The 20,875-nt window shown below is 53.7% G+C and overlaps 5 protein-coding genes across 5 annotated transcripts; 4 read left to right on the top strand and 1 right to left on the bottom strand.

Annotated features, from left to right (window-relative positions):
- Nucleotides 1-945: 945 nt before the first annotated feature.
- On the top strand, nucleotides 946-2,070 carry N7482_008690 (pirin family protein; the record flags this gene model as incomplete). Its single annotated transcript, XM_056690814.1, has 1 exon — nucleotides 946-2,070. One exon carries the CDS (start codon nucleotides 946-948, stop codon nucleotides 2,068-2,070), a length of 1,125 nt encoding a protein of 374 aa, XP_056540579.1.
- A 361-nt stretch (nucleotides 2,071-2,431) lies between these two features.
- rad7 (uncharacterized protein) lies at nucleotides 2,432-4,389 on the bottom strand (the record flags this gene model as incomplete). Its single annotated transcript, XM_056690813.1, has 4 exons — nucleotides 2,432-3,453; nucleotides 3,528-3,693; nucleotides 3,753-4,289; nucleotides 4,363-4,389. Coding segments are annotated over 4 exons (1,752 nt in total), but the record flags the coding sequence as incomplete, so codon positions are not given.
- A 405-nt stretch (nucleotides 4,390-4,794) lies between these two features.
- On the top strand, nucleotides 4,795-8,740 carry N7482_008688 (DNA repair protein RAD16; the record flags this gene model as incomplete). Its single annotated transcript, XM_056690812.1, has 12 exons — nucleotides 4,795-5,044; nucleotides 5,180-5,244; nucleotides 5,334-6,051; nucleotides 6,109-6,188; nucleotides 6,268-6,597; nucleotides 6,658-6,766; nucleotides 6,820-6,894; nucleotides 6,958-7,016; nucleotides 7,078-7,417; nucleotides 7,498-7,624; nucleotides 7,688-8,440; nucleotides 8,509-8,740. The coding sequence occupies 12 exons, from the start codon at nucleotides 4,795-4,797 to the stop codon at nucleotides 8,738-8,740; spliced, it is 3,138 nt and encodes a 1,045-aa protein (XP_056540577.1).
- An 847-nt stretch (nucleotides 8,741-9,587) lies between these two features.
- N7482_008687 (C2 domain protein) lies at nucleotides 9,588-11,415 on the top strand (the record flags this gene model as incomplete). Its single annotated transcript, XM_056690811.1, has 2 exons — nucleotides 9,588-10,330; nucleotides 10,395-11,415. The coding sequence occupies 2 exons, from the start codon at nucleotides 9,588-9,590 to the stop codon at nucleotides 11,413-11,415; spliced, it is 1,764 nt and encodes a 587-aa protein (XP_056540576.1).
- An 885-nt stretch (nucleotides 11,416-12,300) lies between these two features.
- N7482_008686 (putative ARF GTPase activator (Csx2)) lies at nucleotides 12,301-16,028 on the top strand (the record flags this gene model as incomplete). The annotated part of the gene is made up of 4 exons (XM_056690810.1): nucleotides 12,301-12,364; nucleotides 12,438-12,568; nucleotides 12,622-14,558; nucleotides 14,633-16,028. The coding sequence occupies 4 exons, from the start codon at nucleotides 12,301-12,303 to the stop codon at nucleotides 16,026-16,028; spliced, it is 3,528 nt and encodes a 1,175-aa protein (XP_056540575.1).
- Nucleotides 16,029-20,875: the final 4,847 nt, after the last annotated feature.

Here is a 20,875-nt window from a genome sequence, read left to right as displayed (position 1 = left end):
ACTCAATCAGCAGCAAAACCGATTTTCATATGGTCCAAATGGGTATCTTGAGAAACGATCATACGGCAAAGCGCTGCAAGCCTGCGCAATAGGCGGTCCTGCGCGTTTGGGGAGGCGGGGAGGCGGAGAGGCGGAGAGCGGGAGCTGCTCCGTGGCCTTATCTGATGGCAATGGCCTCGGACATTTGGCGCGGCCCAGCCCCATCCGCACCCATCAAGTCCCCGAACCACATAGCAACCCAAATTACCATTCACGAGACTTCTAGGTACATAGCTATTAATGACCTGCGATTTTACTATGATCGAGCTAATTTTGAATGCGGATTCGATTTTTCCAAGTCCCACAGATAGCTTTACACTAATCGCGATTCACTGCATGATTATTAATATATCTATCTACATGGGGCAGTTGTTAGCGGCATATAGTTTGGGATAGACTCTGCCCGGAGCGTGTACCAGCAAAATAATTAGAAAGAGGATTATAAAGGTATTTCTCCCCAGGATGAGGAAATGGCCTTGAAGACAAGTTGACCACAAACTTTCACTGTTCATGCGACGCACCTTATCGGTCTATGTTGCTGTTCCTCCGGCCTCTGCTGACATAACCAACCAATGATTATTCACACCTTAAGATCAGGGCGATAAGGCAGTGAGGCATTAAGGCATTAAGGCATTAAACGGATCGAAGTAGGTCTGCTTAGCGGCTGCTGACAGGCATCTTGGTCATCTTTGAAATGCCCACCGCGGCACTGGATTCGCTGGACGTCAAGGCAATGATTGGCGGTCGCTGACTGATGTCTTGCAAAGCACGGCGCAAATGCGCCGCGGCCAGCATTTATGAATCATTGACTAACGCTGATTTTAGCATCCTCTTAATTTCTATTGCTCTCTGCTCGAAGCTTCGAGGCACTTGCTCACTGTAGTATAAAAGGCCGCCGCCGCGTCGATGAGACTGCTTCTGCCTCTTCTAATTTGCATCACAGCAATCTTCATTGCCTATAGTCCTCTTTCCATTCAGGACACCCTCACCACTTTCCTGCGCCGCAAGCTCCCAGCAGCCTTGTCGCAGTACCTCTCTAAGACAACCAGCACCAGCAACATCGCTGCGTCCACAGCTCCTCACTTGGAATACACCGCCCCTGTCGTTCTCCCCGTCTCCGAAATGAGCGCTGCCCGTGCCATCCGTCAGGTTTTCTTGGCCATTGAGCAGGCCGAAGGCGCCGGCGCCCGCGTGCGCCGCTCCATTGGCACTGCCAAGCTGCGCAATTTTAGCCCCTTCCTCATGCTCGACCACTTCACCATCGGCAAGGGCGCCGGTTTTCCTGACCATCCCCACCGCGGCCAGGAGACTATCACCTACCTGCTATCTGGCGGTGTCGACCACGAAGACTTCGCCGGCAACAAGGGCACCATCGGGCCCGGTGACCTGCAGTTCATGACCGCCGGCCGCGGCATCATGCACGCCGAAATGCCCCACGAGAATCCCGACGGCAGCCCCAACGTCGGCATGCAGCTCTGGGTCGACCTGCCGCAGCAGCTGAAGATGTGCGAGCCGCGCTACCGCGACTTGCGCGCGAGCGAGATCCCCCTCGCTAAGGCCGATGACGGCCGTGTCGAGATTAAGGTTATCTCCGGCCAGTCGCAGGGTGTTGATTCCGTCCGGGATCTGGCGTATACCCCCGTCTGGATTCTGGATGTCACTATTCGTCCTGGGGGTCGGCTCTCGCAGGTCCTGCCGCAGGGCTGGAATGCCTTTGCGTACACACTGTCGGGCAACACGGTCTTCGGCTCGAATAATTCCACCCAGGTCGTGAAGGAGTTCCATAATGTCGTCTTCGAGCAGGCTGGGGACCTCGTCGAGGCTTCTGTGCCAGATAATGCGGACTCTGAGTCTCGCTTCATTATTGTTGCCGGTCAGCCTTTGGACCAGAAGGTTGTGCAGTACGGTCCATTCGTCCTGACCAGTCAAGAGGAGGTCTACCAGGCCATGCTCGATTACCAGACTGCATCCAATGGATTCGAGAAGTCGCGGAACTGGCAGAGCGAGATTGGCAAGCGGATGGCTTATTAGAGATGAGATTAGATCGGTTGAGGGAGGACATGTTTTCTTTTTTTGCTGGACTGTATACCGCATCAGATTTGGCGTATAGATAAGGATATCTTGGTTAAGTTTCAATGAATTATGATGTTTTACCACTGCATGTTCTTATATATTCAAGTACTGGGATGCCTTAAACCGTGCACAGTCAAAGTCCCAAATCGCTAATAGTAGACCAGGTCTCATTGGTCGTTCCCTCCATTCGATGGAAGCTCTCGAGCACCGTAATTTCCATGAAGAGCCCTGACAACCCTGCCCATGAGCAATCTCCCCAAGACCATACGCTAATATAAGGCATTCTGCGGCGGCCGGTGGCCACCGTGTTCCCATTAAATCAAACAACCTCTTGCTGAGCAATTCCATCAACAATTAGTTTCGCGCCAACGGTGCCGATCACCGCAACGCCCCTGGGTATCTTGATGTCGCGGATCTTGAAGCAGCCAAAGACAACCATTCGTGTAAGCGCCGGACAGCACCGAAAGATGCACTGCGCCAAGTAGTCATCGACGACGCCGTTGAATGAAATGTCTAGATACTTGAGCTCTGGATATCGCTTGTGCTCTCCAAAAGCTTCTTCGTATGCTGCGTACGAGATGTGACGACACGAGGCCACGTTCAAACTTTGAAGTTTGGAGCCGGAGTGCTCCATCATGGCGACGAAGCCATCTGAGGCAAGACCGATGGGCTCAGGGGGCCCGCCAGGATTGGCCATATCCACGTCCCGGACTCGGTGGAAGTCCACGAATGTTAATGGGGGATTGGACCAGTCGCGGAAGAGGCTGGCTAAAGCCTTGTCTGTAAACTCGGCGTTCATGGCAAGCCGAAGCTTATACAGATGTCGGCACCTTTCGTGTATGAGCTGAAGGAGTCTGTCATCTGCATAATAAAATTCCTCCAGTGATAGAGAATGGAGATTAGGACCGAGCTCGGTAAGAATCTGAAGCAGAGGCTCCGGAGCTGTTTCCTGGCTGATATAGAGAGACAAGTGCTCCAGTGTTTTCATGGTCGAAATTGCTTCCAGCGCTTTGTCACCAATCTTTGTCAGATGCTTCAATTTCAGACGCTGTAGTTGGGTGCACTGCTTGGCCATGACTTCAGCAGTCTCGTCATCAAATGCAGAATCAAGGTTCCACAGCTTCAGGCTCCGAAGGCGCGGACCTAGCTGAATGAAGAGTTGCTGCCATATTTCGTCAGTCACCAAGTTTGGTGAGTCTAAGTGTAAGTCTTGGATATTCATGTCACGGTCCATCATGTATTGGAAAATGCGGTCCTTCATCGGCGTGACGAAGCGCAGATTGAGCTTGGTTAAGCCCGGCACAGTGGCAAGGATCTTATGGTAGTCATCGGTGCCAAGCTCTGGAATCCACATTAGCGTTCCATTCGAGAGCGGGAAGAGCAAACAGAGGTCTATGATAATGGATGAAACATACTGGCACAATCGTATATGTTGATCTCCTTGTTCTGGGGGCGTAAGAAAAGGTCCAAAGTCCTCGAGGTTATCGCTCGCCTTCTGGCCAGAATTTGGCTGAGTCGATGCATCACCGCCGGAGGTAGGTCGCCAAACTCCTCCACATCGCCAATGTTCTCAGCTACTTTCTAATAACGAAGTCAGCATGCTTTCTGCTCTTTAGACATCCAGGTCGCGGAATGTATACTTTGATGCACGTCTCCAGTAGAGTCTGAGCGCCTTGAGAAGCCAGTCCATCTAGCAGGTTACTTTGGTTTTGACGTCGTCCAATTCCCGAGCTGCGTTTCTTAGGCGGGGCCTTCTTTCCTCCGTCGACATGTTTTTTGGAACATTCTGTACAGAGGAGGCCTCCGCTGGGCCCCGTCTTGCTGTAAGCTGTAACCGTAAACCGCTTGCCACAGATTTCACAGTTTTCTAGCTGTCCCGGAGTCGGACGCTGTTTTTCATCCATCATCTCATTGGCCAGTGCATCATCATCATCGTCAGGTTCGCCAGTCCGTCGAGCCTTGCGACGGGCGAATTCCTTGCTCTTCTTGATCTTTTCAATGGCTTGCTGTCGCTTGCGCTTCTTTGTTTTCTCCTCCGGGGAATCGGGCTCGGGGTCATATTCTGGCTCTTCGCGGTCGAGGGCGGCAGCCTCTTCCTCCTCAGCCGCTTGGCGTGCTGCGTCTGCTTCACGTCGGTCGTAATCGTCGCGAATTTGAGCGGCGGAGATATTGTTTGACTGCAGTGAAAGAGCTGGTCAGCGAAGAGCGATAATAAAGGAGGAAGGAGGTTGAATTTCAAGTTTCACATACGGCGAGGAAATCGGTGAGAGCGGAGCGTCTGTACGAGTCTTTGTTAGTTGAATGCCGTGGGACTGGAGAGAATGAAGTCATACGGGCCCCGGATGTTCCCTGCCTGCCGTCTGTTTGCCCTTCAAAGCATCAGCATCTCCATATTGATATCAAGAGGACAACCGGAGCATACATTTTGTCGTAGGGCCTACAAAGAGGCGACCCGGGGTTGCTAATGCGAGTAGTGGTGGAGGATGCGCAAGTCACACGTTTCGTGGCAGTTTCGCGTTGCACTTAACGCGAGGCTCTTATCAGCAGACGTGAGACGATAAGTGGCAGCCACGTCTCGCAATTTCGCGATCTCACGATTTGAAGGTCAGGCCAATCCACGAAGCTGCAAAAGGGAGCCGATTTGTGGAATGAGGCAAATCTCTCCCGACAGCAAATTTTGGTATGGCGAAGTGGCAATACGGTCGACCGACTGAAAAGTTTTCCTGGTTCAGGCACCCGATCGATTACTTTCCCGATCTCGGCCCTCTCTTCGTCAACGTCCTCCCCCTTTGCGATCGTTCCTTCCTCCACATTCGCGCGAGGTATCGGCGGCCCGCCTCGCTCGTTCTTTCCTCGAGTTCCTCAAGTCCCCCCCAGCTCACACCTTCCGTGAGCATCCTGCAACGCCGACGCGCAGACACGACCTCTCAGGGTAGGTGAGGGCCAAGTCCAGCGCGGTTTTTCCCCGTCAGTCTTCGTTTCATTATCTCTATGGAAGTGACAGCCTGGGCAATCTTTAACTAATGACAAAGTATCATAAATTAGATCACTTCTCATCCCGCTCCAGCCTCGTCGATTCCCCCAGTGGAGTTTCCCATACTCCACACTGCCTCTCCTACGGTGTCCTACGGTGTATAATTTCTCTCTCCATCTGCTGCCACGATGAGAAGAAGATCTCAGGCTGCCGTGATCCCGGATTCGGAGGATGACGCATCTTACAGTGGCACGTCATTGAGGAATTCTTCCCCCCTGGTCGGCCAGGGTCTCTGCGAGAGGGCGGAGCCTCTCATTCCAGAACACGGACCCATCTCATCATCCAGAATTCCGAAGATGATGGCGATGCGGGTCTGAATCCTTCCAATCCATCTGCTATCGAAGATTTGACCTTGGGCAATGTGAAGGTAGTCATTCCATCAGCAAAGGATGAATCACCGAGTGACTCTTCCGGGGGCTCTTCGGGCATCCGGTCTGCCGACGGGAACACGGGTTACAGTACTCCTGCGACCAGTGTCGAAGCTTCCACAGAGGCTAGTACCATGCGGCCTCGGGCACGGGTCAATGCATCGGAGCGCGCCTCGAGACTCCGCGCGAGCACTACCATGACTCGACGAGCCTCTTTGCGAAGCCATCGCAACACTAAGAGATCCGCTGCTGTTGCACTGTCAGAAGATGAAACGAACCTGGCAACATCTGATGCTGCCTTAGCCCATGCCCTCCAGATGGAGGAGTATGAGCAACCGCTGCTTAAGAAACGGAAGACCCTGGCTCCAAAGGCTCGCGGGCCCTCACAAGCACGAACACGCCAGGAGATCGTTTTTGACGATGCAACCGATAGCAGCCTGTCTGATAGTAGCTCTCCACTTAGCATGATCCCTGATTCAGAGGAGGATATCCCTTCGGACTACGATTTTGAAACTGAGTCTGAGTCTGAGGCCCAACGTGCGTCTAGGCGGCCAATTCCAAGGATCAATCCGCGCTCAGACTATGATGAGACAGAGGAAGGAGAAACAGAAATTGCTGGTGAAGACGAGGATGAGTTGCCCCTGAGTTGGGAAGAGCAGCGCAAAGCACGGCGAGTAGGTTTCAAATTCGAGTGGGATGTCTAGCGAGATATCTCGTGAAGTTTCTTCAACAGGTTGGCTGACTGGTATCTAGATGTTCGCTGACCGAAAGAAGCTGGAGAAAAAGCACCCCGCTATCGTTACGATGTGGGAAACGCTGAAAGAGACACCCACTATTCCTCCAAAGGCTGCTCAGCAGCCAGATTCCATCACTCGCATGCTTAAGCCATTCCAATTGGAAGGTTTGAACTGGATGATGGAGCAAGAAAAGACCGATTACCGAGGTGGCCTTCTTGGTGATGAGATGGGCATGGGGAAGACCATCCAAGCGGTTTCGCTTATCATGTCCGATTTTCCTCAGCCTGAGCCGACACTTGTCATTGTACCACCTGTTGCTCTGATGCAGTGGGTTTCTGAGATCAAGGTTTGCATTCCATGTCCCCCTCAACTTTTCGAAACCCTTAGCTTACTTTGTACTTCTTAGGAATACACTAATGGCAAATTAAAAGTTTGCGTGTACCACAATTCAGATTCGAAGGTCAAGAGGCTCTCGCGAGCGGAACTGCGAAAATATAATGTGATCATGATATCCTGTAAGTCGCTCCTTCATGCTGCTCCCTGGAACATGGACTTACCTCGACTACAGACTCGAGTCTAGAGTCTATGCATCGAAAGCAGGAGAAGGGTTGGTCTCGTAGTGGTGGAACCGTGAAAGAAGACAGTATGTTTTTGGGACGACTTTGGCAACATACATATATGGCGGTGCATACTGACCTGCCTGAAGGCGTGATACATTCCATCAATTACCACCGGCTCATTCTCGACGAAGCGCATAGTATCAAGGTAAGATATACTGGCCCGTCTACCCGAATCCGCTCAAATTCGGCGACACTGACCTGCTTAGCAACGGACTACGGGTGTGGCTAAGGCTTGCTTCGCCTTGAAGGCTTCATACAAATGGTGTCTATCTGGCACTCCTGTACAAAACCGCATTGGAGAGTTCTTCTCTCTCTTGCGCTTTTTGCAAGTGAAGCCCTTTGCCTGCTACTTCTGCAAGCAGTGCACTTGCGAGCAGCTCCAGTGGACTGCGAATAAGCAGGGTCGTTGCACAGAATGTGGACATACGTATGTTGGCGACGATCCGATCATTTATACGCAGATTTATCTGTTTGGGCAGTTTTTTCCTGACTTTCTTAGGGGCTTCAATCATATCTCGATTTTCAACAAAGAGATCCTCAACCCAAGTAAGTTAGAACCTATACTTAAATCGTCTTTTTGGGAAGGGGAGGGCTTTTGTCTCGTGAGAATACTAACACAGGTGCAGTCACGGAGGGGAAAAATCTATCAGAGCGCAAGGAAGGTTTGTCAAAGCTTCGGCTGATTACCGACCATATTATGCTTCGACGAATGAAGGAAGAGCACACCTCTTCCCTCGAACTTCCACCAAAACGGTAGGCAAACTCCTGGAAAATTCTTTGGGTTCGAAGCTAAATGTCAAATTTTGCTCCTCTCAGTATCACCCTGCACAATGAATTTTTCGGCGAGATCGAGCATGATTTTTCTCGCAGTATCATGACCAACTCCTCGCGCCAGTTTGACACCTATGTCAGCCGTGGTGTTATGCTGAACAACTATGCCAACATTTTTGGGTTGATTATGCAGATGCGTCAAGTGGCGAATCACCCAGATTTGATCCTGAAGAAACATGTACAGCCCGGATTCAATATTCTGGTATGCCGTGTTTGCGACGAGCCTGCTGAAGATGCAATCCGGTCCCGCTGCCGCCATGAATTCTGCCGCAAATGTGCCAAGGACTACATTCAGTCCTTTGACGATGCGTCAATGGTAGACTGCCCCCAGTGCCATATTCCTCTCTCGATTGACTTAGAGCAACCTACCATCGAGCAGTCCGGGGAATCCGTCAAAAAGAATTCGATCATCAACCGAATCCTGATGGCAGACTGGACCTCCTCGACCAAGATCGAAACGCTTCTCTACGAACTCTACCAGCAGCGCAGTAAGAGCCATACCCCCAAGTCGATCATTTTCTCGCAGTTCACATCCATGCTGCAACTCGTGGAATGGCGACTGCGTCATGCAGGGTTCAATACGGTCATGCTCGATGGTACGATGACGCCAGCGCAGCGGCAGAAATCTATCGAGCATTTCATGAACAATGCCGACGTGGAGGTGTTCCTGGTGTCGTTGAAAGCCGGAGGTGTGGCACTGAATTTGACCGAGGCTTCTCGAGTGTTTATCGTGGATCCGTAAGTTTTGGCCCTTTTGACATGATGCCGGTACCAACACGCATTTTCTTTTGCTCACACTTGTGCAGGTGGTGGAACCCCGCCGCCGAATGGCAAAGCGCTGATCGCAGTCACCGTATTGGCCAGCAACGGCCGTGTGTGGTCACCCGTCTCACCATCGAAGATTCGGTGGAGTCCCGGATCGTACAGCTCCAGGAGAAGAAAGCGAATCTGATTAGGGGCACAATTAACAAGGACCAGGACAAGGCGCTGGAGAAACTCACCCCCGAAGACATGCAGTTCCTTTTCCGCGGCTCGTAGCCTTCTCGGGCCTGCCACCGTCGTCAACGCTGAGCCCGGTATGCCTTCCTTCCGAAGGGGCCGTGGCCCCCTGGTCGGTTTACGATATGAGCCCAATGTCACGCAAGCTGCAAGGTGATGGCACGCGCATTGATGTCCCCACTATTCACGATATGACCTCACGAACCCCATCTCTCACTTCTCAGATCTTCTGCGTGCCGTTCATTTGCGGAGACTTTGCGATTCGATCACTTTCTTTATTTTAGCCCGGTGTCACTTCCAGATATACTATTGACTAGGCCATAGTACAATACACTAAGATATGCATTATTTTCAGAATGTTATTTCCGTTACTTGTCCAGATGCTCGGCGTCTGTCAAGACGCCTGGCGGGGCTCGGAATTCTCGGCGCAGGGGAGATCAAAGGGTTAGAGGGAGTAGGGCTGGCACGTCCTCGGCTGAAGTCCTCCAAGGAATACGAAACGGCTAATGGTGGTTGGTAGGAACGGTGGAGTAATCTCCACTAGCACATAAAATTAAACAAAACAGGCGATGACCTCATCGGGCCATTACTTGGCAGCGCAATCGCGAACCTCATCATATGCTGTTGCCTGTGCAGTTCGGCGGATCGTGTAAGGCTGAAAGCTTGGCGCATGTCGGCAACCCCACCTCCCCTGAGATTACTGTTTCATTTCGCAAAGACAGACCCAGAGACAAACCTCTGAAGGCGTGCCATTATCTTCGTTACTCCGCGCCCCCGCTTTTCCGCCATTTTTACCTGTCCCTCTTCATATCTGAACATGACCCTCCCCCGCTTCCGTCGCAATATACACGCTCTTTAGAAAGTCCCCTCGCCTGCCCCTCCAGCCATGGCGGCGAACACCCTTGATCGCTACGGCCCCAAGGTGGTCGACAAGGCCGACAAACTACAAAAACGCTTGAGTATGAAGGACCACCACCAGCCCGCCGGCGGCTTCGATGCGACGCCTCTCCCGCACGCTCCGCCCGGATACACGCTCAAGTTCACCTTCCACCGCGCTGTGGACCTCCCCATTGCAGACTTTGGCAGTTTCTCGTCTGATCCTTATGTCTTTGCCCGGCTCGAGGTCGATCTGCCTCGCCGCCACAAGCAGGACCCTGATGTGACGTTCCGGACTCCCACCATACGCAAGAACATGAACCCCGTGTGGAATCGCGAGTGGATCGTCGCAAATGTGCCGGCCTCGGGTTTCAAACTGAAGACCATTTTGTATGATGAGGATCCGGCCGACCACGATGATAAGCTCGGCTTGGCTGTCGTCGAGCTCGACTCGCTGTCAGAGAACTGGCCGGGCATCAACGAGCAGGCGTTCAAGGTCAAGCACCGCTTTGGCAGCAAGCGCGTTTATGCCATGACAAATTTCTCCAAGGTCACCGGTCACCATAAGGAATCTTTCATCGTCATGAGTGTTGAATGTTTGGGAAAGACACCGGGTGCCGGAGGTGGCCAGATGTACACTGCTGGCCCCAATTATTGGTTCAAGCACTTCTCCCCTCTCATCGGACGGCTGGCAGGGATCAAAGATCAGGTCCAGAGTGAAGATGGGAGTGGTAAGTCTGTCACTCGTTACAAGTATGTCGCGCCACCATCCGAAAGTCTTGTTTTTCCGTGCTGACGCCCCTTCCACCCCGACCAGTTTCCAAGCCATTCAGATGCAACTGGCCGGTCCAGTCCCATCGGAGCTCTACCACCGCTACGTGGAGTTTAAGCCATTCGTGGCGGGTATGTTCCAGGCGCAAAGTTTGAGAGGTCGAATCCTGAACAAGGCGCTACATCACCAACACCAGCGCATCTATAATTTCAACCGCTCCACGCTCAATGGGGTTTTCCCCGAGCCCTGTCGTGAATTCAGTCAGAAGTTCCTCGAGTTTATTCACTATGGCCAGGGCGGACGAATCTTCACCTACGTGCTGATGTTGGATGGACAGTTTCGGTTTACTGAAACTGGCAAGGAATTTGGTATTGACCTGCTGAGCAAACACACCATGCACAGCGACGTGTCGAGCTATATTGCATACTCGGGCGAATTTTTCGTCCGCCGTCGCAAGCATCGCCATCAGCACCGCTCCCGCTCGCCGTCTCCGTCCTCGCGACCCTCGATATCACGTCCTTCTACCACTGACTTCCCCGTGGAAGAAGATGCAGACGGGAATGTTCACGAAGTCCAGGGGGTCTCGACTGAACCCGCTGAGTACGAGCTCTTTATCGACAACGACAGCGGGACCTATCGACCGAATGCGGAGCTGCTGCCCCTGCTGAAAAATTTCTTCACGTCGAACTTCCCAGGCCTGCATATCACTACTTTGGACTGTCAGGGAGATGCTGAGCGCATGGGCCAGCTGAAGGAAGAGCAGCGCGAGGTCAAGAATGCGCACGGCCATCCCTTCACGTACCTCCAGAAGAGCAGCGTATCATCCTTGTCCATATCCAGCTCAGAAGAGGATGAGCTGAATGAACGCAGCGGGGTCAAGCAGCGCGGCGACTGGTCCCGACGAGTCCATGAGATGCGCGATGTGAAGGGCCAGATGATGCGGTGGGTGGAACACGATGGACATGCCGATCGCCCCAAGCATCGCCATATCGGACGCGACCGAGCGGCTTCCACCAGCGAGATCAAATATACTCCTACCAAGTCCACTGTCAATCGAGCGGCCTAGATGGCACAGTCCTCTGGTTCCCGATGGTCATCGACCCGGGCCCGGCAACCTTTTCCTGTTCTTTTCAGTCTGTTGACGCTGTCTCGTCTTTGCACCTGTCTTATACACTTACACTGACCTCGGTCTGGTACCGAGTCTGACGATTTTCACGATTTGGGATTTCTTCACGGTCAAGTTGTGCGCGTTTGGGGGGAAGGGGGGGGGGGGCCGCCGCCGATTGGGGTCGACTTGGGTGGGCGGAGGGTGTGTATAGTAAATCCGTTCATTGTTTAGGCTTTATTAATACGGCGCGCCCTCTGGATTTGGATCACTGCATAACGGCTGCCTAGTATGCAAGCGATTCTGGATTGTCCACGCTGTCCTGGATCATTATCATAATCATAAATAGTATGGCGATCGTGACCGGTGCGCTTGATGAAAGCCTCGACGTCGGAGGCTGAAACACAACGCTTTCCAGCCCCTCCCCGCGCAATCTCGGAGCTTCCTCCAAAGAGGATTGGAGGCCGGAGCATCGGATCTTTACTTCGCAGAGTAAATCCCACGGGAAACAACTAGGTCAAATTAACGGAAAGGGAAATCCCAGGGCACGGGGGGCGGAAGTCAAAAGGCCCACCGATCCTCCGAGCATCCCCCCTCCCTCAAATCGACGCGATCACCGATCCTAAGCTTCGACTCCACCTCCTCCGCCTGCCCCCCCTCTTCCTCCAGCCCAGCCTCACAGCCTTTCACGAATGACGGGACCCTCTCGCACGCTCACTTCCTCCCACAGGCCATCTGACTGTTGCGCACACTGTCGATGGCCGATGCTTCGGTGCTTGTCCTGACTCCTTGCGCCGTGACTTGATTCCTCGGGTGCCTGCGCCTGCGCACTGCGACTGTGCCATCATGGGCAATGTCGCCAGCCGCCTGGACGATGCTGGGAACTTGTTCTTCAAAGACCAGAATCGCTGTATGCCCAGCCCCCCTCTTCCATCTCGAGTTATGCTCGGAAACGCTGATGAATCCTGTGCCTTCTGCCCCAGTGACCATCGCCGCCGTCACCATAAACAACTCCCGCCGCCGCCTGCTGACGCTCTCCCCGAACGCGTTCCCGGCCGCGAGGTTTATTGCGAAGAGAGATGTCGGCGACGAAACTCCTATTGAATATATTCAGGTATGGACTCCCGGACCAGCCGCCAGCAAAGCCAGAGTTGCGGTTCGAAGCAGGCTAACCTCGAGCCATCATCAATAATGCAGGATCCCGACGTCCCCTCAACCGCCCCAGCCCCAACGTTCTTGCTACGCCTGTCGAACGACGACGAACTAATCTTCAATTTCACATTCATTCTCCGTCAGACACAAACCGGCAACGTTGCTGGCTCCACCGTCAATGGCGTCTCGACGTCCCTCCCCGAGGTGGCGGACACCGTCCTCACGGGGCTCACGTTTGCCCACGCATCGAACTCGAAAGAACTAGACAACCTCATCACGCGAGAGTTCCACGCGAACCCCAACCTGCAGAATAATTCTAACGTCCAGCTCATCGGAAATTATTCCACCAACGGCACGCCCTCCGTATCCTTTGACTGGACTTGGAGATGGAAGCCTCCCAAGGCCACAGAGGACAAAGGTGGCGGCTGGCGGAACAGCTGCAGCTTCTTGGATTACGACCAGAAAACAAACCGTCTGAACACCCTTGCACATTTCTCCTTTTGGGTACATAATGCCGTTCGCCTGCTGCCCAGCCCGCTCATGACTTCGCCCAAACTGGAGTTACCTGTGCCGCCCCCGCGCAGCCGTGTCCCCTCCTCGCAATCGGTCATCTCGCATTTCAGCGACAGCGATGCCGTCTCGAACTCGAACGTCCCTGTCACTACCCCTCCGGAATCTACAGATGGCCCTCCACCACCACCTCCCCCCACGGCACCCCCGCCCCCACCGCCGGTGAAAGTCGATCTACCGCATTCTCGACCCGGAGACGATGTGAGCGTTGTGGAGGATGGCCCGCTGTTCCGTGCCACCATGAAAGCGATGGAGCTGAAGACTGGTAACATGCGTTCCAAAATCAAGAAAGTGCTCAAGAAAGCCGAGGCGGCACAACAAGCGCAAGTTGCCTGCAACGAGTCGGTAGAGGCATTCTTGGGTTCCTTAAACGATGCATCAACCTCAAATGCCAACGCGATTCAGCCTGCACTGGATCATTACTTTGAGAAAATTGCCCGCCAGATTCAGAACTATGAGCAGATCAACACGCTGCAGCTGCAGAAGCTCGTCATTGAACCGCTCATCAAGCTCTACCATAATGACATCAAACAAGCCGAGTCCAAGAAGAAGGACTTCGATGAGGAGAGCCGCGATTATTATGCCTATGTCAGTCGATATCTCGGCCAGAGGCAGGACTCGCTCAAAGAGAAGAAGCGGGCCGAGAGCGACTCGAAATACCAGGCCAAGCGCCGCAACTTCGAGTTGAAACGCTTCGATTACTCATCTTTCATGCAAGATCTGCATGGCGGTCGAAAGGAGCAGGAGGTTCTTTCGCATCTGACTAAATATGCTGACTTCCAAGCTCAAGCTTTCTTGGCGGCTGCTCAGAAGATTGAAGAAATGGCTCCTCAGCTGAACGCTCTCATCCATGAGGTCAACCAAGCGGATAAGGAATTCCAGTTCCAGCGGTCCGAGCGTGAGGAGAAGCGCAGAGCTCTGGAAAAGAATAGCAACCCATACCTGGAGCCTGATGTTGTCGCTAGCGCGCCGCCAGGCATCGCATCTACATCCACCGCTGCGGCGGCAGCAGCAGCAGCTGCTGCAGCTGCTGCTGCCAGCGCCTCTAATGGAGGCACCCTCAGCGAGGTTGAATTGGGCCGAGCTGACAGCACCGGCTCACAGCTTCGCGGGGTAATTAGCAACAGCTCTTCGGTTTCGTCTCAAGCCAACGCTGGGTCGGTTGGCTCGTCCGCTGGTACCTTGGCACCTACTTTGAATAACAATGCTGCTGGCTCATCTGGTCAGAATCGCTTCAAGGGAATCCGGGATCTTGAAGAGCGGGACGCCTTGGGATCTGATCGCACAGCCGGCCAGCAACGAAAAGAGGGTCTTTTGTGGGCTTTGTCTCGCCCTGGCTCGCACATTGATCCAAAGGGTATCAATAAACAGGCATGGCACAAGTAAGTCATAATATACTTTTCTTCCCCCTCCCTTATTGGAGTTTCGCATGCTAATCCCTACCTTTTCATTGCAGGTTCTGGATTGTTTTGGATCAAGGAAAACTTTCAGAGTATAGTAATTGGAAACAAAAGCTCGATCTCCATATGGAGCCCATTGACCTTCGGATGGCTTCTGTTCGTGAAGCTAGAAATGCAGAGAGGCGCTTCTGCTTTGAGGTGATCACGCCGCAGTACAAACGCATTTATCAAGCAACCTCCGAGGAGGACATGGCGACCTGGATTCGGTCAATTAACAATGCACTCCAAAGTGCAGTCGAAGGTCGAGGAATGCCAACACCCCCGCCTTCATCTAAGAACGAGTCCTCCAGCGGCCGTGATATCGGTTCAGTGCTGACGGGCAAGAGCTCGTCAGTGTCCGGGCACCATTCCTACTCCCACAGCTCCAGCAGCAGCGGCGTCATTCGCCGCACAACAGTTGGCGCTCGGCCCAGTTATGTCAGACACGACAGCAATAGTTTTGAGGAGAATCCCGCCCGGCTACTGCAAGTTGTTCGCGAAGCTGACGAAGGAAACAACTGGTGTGCCGACTGTGGGTCCTCGTCCAAGGTCGAATGGGTCTCGATCAACCTAGGTATTATACTGTGCATCGAGTGCAGCGGTATCCACCGATCTCTGGGAACTCATATCTCCAAGATCCGCTCACTCACACTCGACGTGCACTCCTTCTCAAATGACATTGTCGAAATCCTCGTGCAGATCGGGAACCGTGTCAGTAATATGATCTGGGAAGCGACGCTGGACCAGTCGCAAAAACCGATTGCCAGCTCCACACGGGAACAACGGCTAAAGTTCATCACGGCGAAGTATGTCGACCGCGCGCACGTTGAGCGTCTGCCGTCGCCACGTTCCCGCTTCGCAACTGCCAATGAAACCCTCCTGGCCTCAATTAAGAAGAACGATATACAGGGCGTTCTCTACGGCATTGCGCTGCGCGCCAATGTGAACGTCGCAGACCGCTCCCGTAATACGCACGCGGTATTCCTGGCCCTTGCCGCCGCCGACCCTGCCTCCCCCGGGTCCACTCCCACCACCCTCTCCGCCCGCTCGAGCGCAAAGGCCATCCCCTTCCCCATCGCCGAGCTGCTGGTCCAGAACGGTGCGGAGATCCCCCCGGCACCGCCGTCCATCCCACTTTCCCCGGCTGCGCAGCTGTATATCAGCCAGCGCACGACCCGCACATCTGCGTTTAGTCCTCCGAGCCCGAACCCTCTCCTGGGGAAGTCCGCAGCCAGTGACACGCTTGGCTCGCTCCCAACCATCCGTTCTGCAAGCAGAGATGGTGCTGTCGCGTCTGCATCACAGAATACGGGTTCCTCCTTGGACACTAAGGAGCGAGAGAAGCTCTCTAAGCGCGGGAGTGCTGGAGCCCGGTTCGCCGGGAAGGTGGCGTCTCTTGGAATTGACCGATAACTTTGCCCTAACTACCCTTTCCCCCTTTATACGACATGGGACTGTGCAGCGTCGCGCAGCTTCGCTTCGCTTCATCCTTATGTTTGACAGCCTAAATTATATTCTTCTAATGAGCTTACATGGACATTCCTCCTCTCCCTTGATGACTTTATTTCCTGTGTATGGCTTGGGTGTGTTTGAAATCATTGGCGGCTGGCTTTCCATTTTGGTTCATGTTTTCCTTCCCCCCCCCCCGGTTTTTTTCCTTTCTCATTCTCCTTTCTGTTTGTTCGGGTGTCAGTCGTTCGGTTCATTGAGTAGAACAGAGCAGAATAGGGAGGAGGCCCTCTTCAATTCCATTCTCCAATCCTCCGGGTATGAACCTAATCCCATCATTGTTGCAACAGTTTTTGGCTCCTTTGCATTGGAATTTTTCTTGTTTTGTTCTCTCCTAGAGGACTTATGAAACCTCGCGGCTGCGTCGGCGCACCCTGTTCTACACCCGTTGTGGTCTACTCTACTTCTTTTAACCGAGATTTTTGAACTGCTGTGGGCCTGTCATGATCTGATACCAGTAGACTGCTTGTTTTTTTGTGCTTGGTTTGACTTCTTGGGGGATGGACGGTGCTGTTTTTGTTAGGTTGTGTGTGTGAACAAGTAGATGGATCGTACCTGTATATTGTACATTGTAGTTATCATAATTAGCTACTATCCTCTCGAACATACTCTTTACGGCGTAACCCCACGAGCTACGATATGGTCGTTCTGGCGTCACCGTCTCGGTGGACTGACCAACTAGTTATAACTAATTTAGTTCACTCCGGTTATGACTGATCGATCATTCCACCTTTTGCTCACGTGGCCCGGGAGTAAGGCATCGCGTCGCACTCGGACAGATTAACTATGAAATAACCCTGGCGATTGTAAAGACTGGTGCTTCTGAAGAAGCAGAGTCTGCTTACTTGGGCTGGCAGTTGAGAGGTCTAGCGTTTCCAGTGCCTTTGCTTTGGCACAAAAATTCTCTTTAACTCGGGCTTGACTTGAGGCTGACCGGGGCAAGAAGATTAATTCTTCGATTATTCCGTGAACGTCTTCATCAACCACAGGTATGCCAATATCTCACAATGTGGAATGTGTACATAATAACATGCATTGCTTGTAATCGATTTGGCTTCTACTGAAAATACGCGACTGATAAATGCAATGAGCAGAAACACATGTCCGTCTGTAAATCGGGTTCTCGTCTATCATGTGCCGCCCAATTCTGTGGAGCCTGAGTCAACCCAGGCCCTGCTCCGTCACATTAGCCTTCCAGGGGCAAATAGATACCGGTCATTACTCATCTATCGCACATGGCTCACTATCGGACAAGCCCGTAGGATAACCTGGGCGCTACGGAGATACCGTGGGTTTTGCGGAGGCCGGGCTACTTTGTTGCCTGATGGTGGCAATACGTTGATGCGCCCTCTCTCCCCACCCGACTCCAGCAGCTGCCGATGTCCATTTTAAGCGATGCAGGGTATACCGTGGGGCCGTGGCGTGGGGCGTGAGGCATGAGGCATTGGCCGCAACAAGGCAGAGTTCCAAGTGTAGGAGGGAGAAAGCTCCCAACGCAGCAGCCCCGTTCATTCCAATCAAACTTGATTCAAGACTCGAATCGATGGATCACCTGTTGGCTTGTGGTGGCTGTGGCATCGAGTTCAATCCAGCCCAGTCCAGCCCCGATGAACGAAAGTACAAACGCCCGCACCCACCCCCTCCCCCCGCCGAGTCTCCTTCCGTTCTGTGTTGGACAGGATGTAGGTCAGGTGGAAGGAACGGTTCCACCGGCCACCCTTGTAGATCTATGCGGTAGCTTATTCCTGCGTTGGACTGAACAGCACTAAACTGGGCCAAGTGCTTCAGTGACTCACTGCCACCGCCGATTAGGCGCTAGATCGACCAGAAGCCGTCCGCGTCCGCCATTGATATTCGGCCGATCGAACCAGGACTCGCTGATCTTCTTTCTCTTTCGACAGACGAGGTCTGTGCAGCCACTAAAGCGAGGTCTTATCACAAGACATGCATGGTCCCATCTCTCGGTGGTGCTTTGTCGACGGGAGGCTGATGGCTCCATTGGCTCTGGGATACCCGGTTGCCGATGGCTATCCACGCCTTCTCAGGCCCTAACGAACGAAGTGGAGCAGGAATGCCCTTCCTCCTGCCGCATAGGAGTGCTTTGTTTGGAGATGCGGTGTCCAGCATGCTGAACCGGGCCCTCTATTGGAGTCCCTAGTCGTGCCGGCATGCGGAGGGCGGTTGTGACTGGGCCGCTACATTACCCACCTAAGCATCAATGGGTCCCCCGAGGGGAGGTAGGGTCTCAATTGGAGCTCACATTTGTCAGGGCGAGGCCGGTCAACGTCGGTGGATGTACGATGACGTGATGTGGTTGGAGCTGTTCAGGAACATGGAGAGGTGGAGTGGAGAGGTGGAGAGGTGGGGAGGGTGCGCCATGACGTCATCGCTCCATGTGGCGCCCCAGGCTCGTCAGGCAGGCCGAGTGGCGCTGATCGTCGCCGCAGATGCCCGAGTAGGCGGAGATGGTTCGAGAAGGAAGCGCCCAAGCCACTCACGTCGAGCAGATCTGCCGAGCGGGAATGTCGACCTGCACCAGCCTGCGCAACAGTAGTCTGTCGAGTGGAGCCTGCACTTCGTATAGGGTCGGGTATGCAATCACTCATTGTCACTGCATGCATCTCGTTCTCGCTAAGGGGTGCATTGGGCCTGTACAGGAGAAGGGGCCTGGCAAATCGAGTTTGGCCATGGAGGTGCTGATTGGCCCATCGCAGTACAAGGACTCGGTAGTTCTCGCTGCAAAAGTCCCCCGATCGGCATTCACCGCTGATCTCGGATATCACGTGGGGCCATCGCCCCGTCGGATAATGTCGAGTAGTGCCTAGTGTACGTACCTTTCCGGAATGCATCCATCCCATGGAGTCGGTGGTGGCGACGAGATCAGCTGTCCTCGAGCCTGTGAAGCACAGTGGCATCAATGGCATGTTTTGGGTCGGTGGCTGTTGCCATACGGTAACCACTGCGTACGGGGGACAGAGTTACCTGATATGGCTGGATGGTTGCAGTGGCCGTAGGAGAGGACGGAGCCTCCTGTGGTACCTGGATACATCGGACTGCGTAAGTGGTGGCTGTATGGAGGATGAAGAGACTGTATTGCGGATGAGAGAAACCAAACGGAGAAACGTCCTCCACAAGAGCGAGACAGTTGCCCTATGAACTCCGCGCACCCGATCGATCGGCGGGTTTCGTTACTTTTCCATCTTTCTATTGCCACCGATGGAACGCCGTTGCCTAGTAGTCGCTAGGAGACGTTAAGCCTATGGAACTGTGGAACCGGTCTTGAAGCATCATATCATCTTCATTGAGGTGGGTAAGTTGTAAAATGGATGGGACATGCTTTGCGAAGGGCACGGAGTGCAGCTGGGACGTGTAGTTGCTCACCGCCCGCCATGATTGGCTGGCACCGCGGGCCGAGTGGAGACTTCACAACGTCGTTCGACACGACTCCCAAGTATTAACTAAGCCGTCCACTCCCCGGGACCATAACCAGACTGGGCGCGGCTTCCAATGAGGAGAGTTCCGTCGCCCCGTCACGCTTTCTTTTTCCGCTTACCCTCTCCCGGGAGAAGGAGGGCGGAGAGAGCACAACTTTCCGCAGCCCTTCGCCCGAGAGAAGAGGTCAAAATACAGCTCCTGCAGCGGGTTCCCACCGTACCCGACAGTATGGTCTGATCGACCTGGTGCCTTGGGTCAGCTCCGGAAAACCCCAACCCGTTGTACGCCCTGCGCAGGAGTTCCTCCCGCGAGCACCATGACTCTGAACGGACTCTGAACGGACTCTGAACGGACTCTGAACGGACTCTGAACGCGTCAAGCACCGTGCTAGTCTAGTCTGGTACCAGTCTGGTGCTAGTCTAGTGCGAGCTGGTGCTGCAGAGGGCCTGGCGTCGCGCGGTATATGGATCTCTCCCGCACCGCACTCTGCCGACTACCCAAACTGGTAGCTGCTTGGGCCCGACGCCACCGGGATTGGAGACCAACGCCATCCATTGGTGGGCTGTGATTGAGTCTAGTGGGAGTGTAGCTAGTGGTCCCCGGCAGCTGGTCGGGGTCCTGTGGTGGTCTTGGGGACAGCCCTCTTCCACCTTTTTCCCATCTTTTCCATCATGTCCACATCCCTCGGGCCCCAAGGCGCCGCCCGTCGGATGCAAAGCCAATTCCTCCTCCACCCATGATAGGTCCGGCCCCGGTATCGTCCTCTTGTACCTTTTCTCCCTCCTAGGGAAACAGCACTCCGCGATCGTGGCCACCAACTATTCCCCCAACGTTCCGAGGTAACAATACGTATTATTACTTTTTCTCATTTCTCTCCATTTTTTTTTTTCTTTCCTTCTTTCTCTCCTTCACGATCCACTTCTCGAAAGTTCACCCACTACATACTCCGTACACATGCATAGCCCGCACCCCTGACCGTGGCAAACCGGCCATGCAGCCTACTGCCTTCGCCATAGGGCGCTCCAACCTGTAAATTCGCTGGGCTCCATTTCTCATAGTCTCGGCCCGGCGATTAGCAGAGGCGCCATTCCTTCCCAATGGGCCCACCGTCTGCTGCCGCTCCTCGATTATTCGTCCGATTGTAAAACAAGGGATTCAAGGAAACGGCCCCAGCCCGAGTTCCTGCTTGTGCTGTCGCTATGCCGAGTCGCCACCAAGTGGCCCGGACCAAGTTCCTATTCCTGAATTCCCTCGTCCCGATTCCAGCCTGATTGGCTCGACTCCGCGCACCTCAACGGCTCCAACTGGGCGTGGTC

This window comes from Penicillium canariense, assembly GCF_028826845.1.
Source record: "Penicillium canariense strain IBT 26290 chromosome Unknown utg000006l_segment0_segment0, whole genome shotgun sequence".
Lineage (NCBI taxonomy): Eukaryota > Fungi > Ascomycota > Eurotiomycetes > Eurotiales > Aspergillaceae > Penicillium > Penicillium canariense.
The sequence above is the reverse complement of the archived record's forward strand: the minus strand, read 5'-3'. Positions and strand labels throughout refer to the sequence as shown.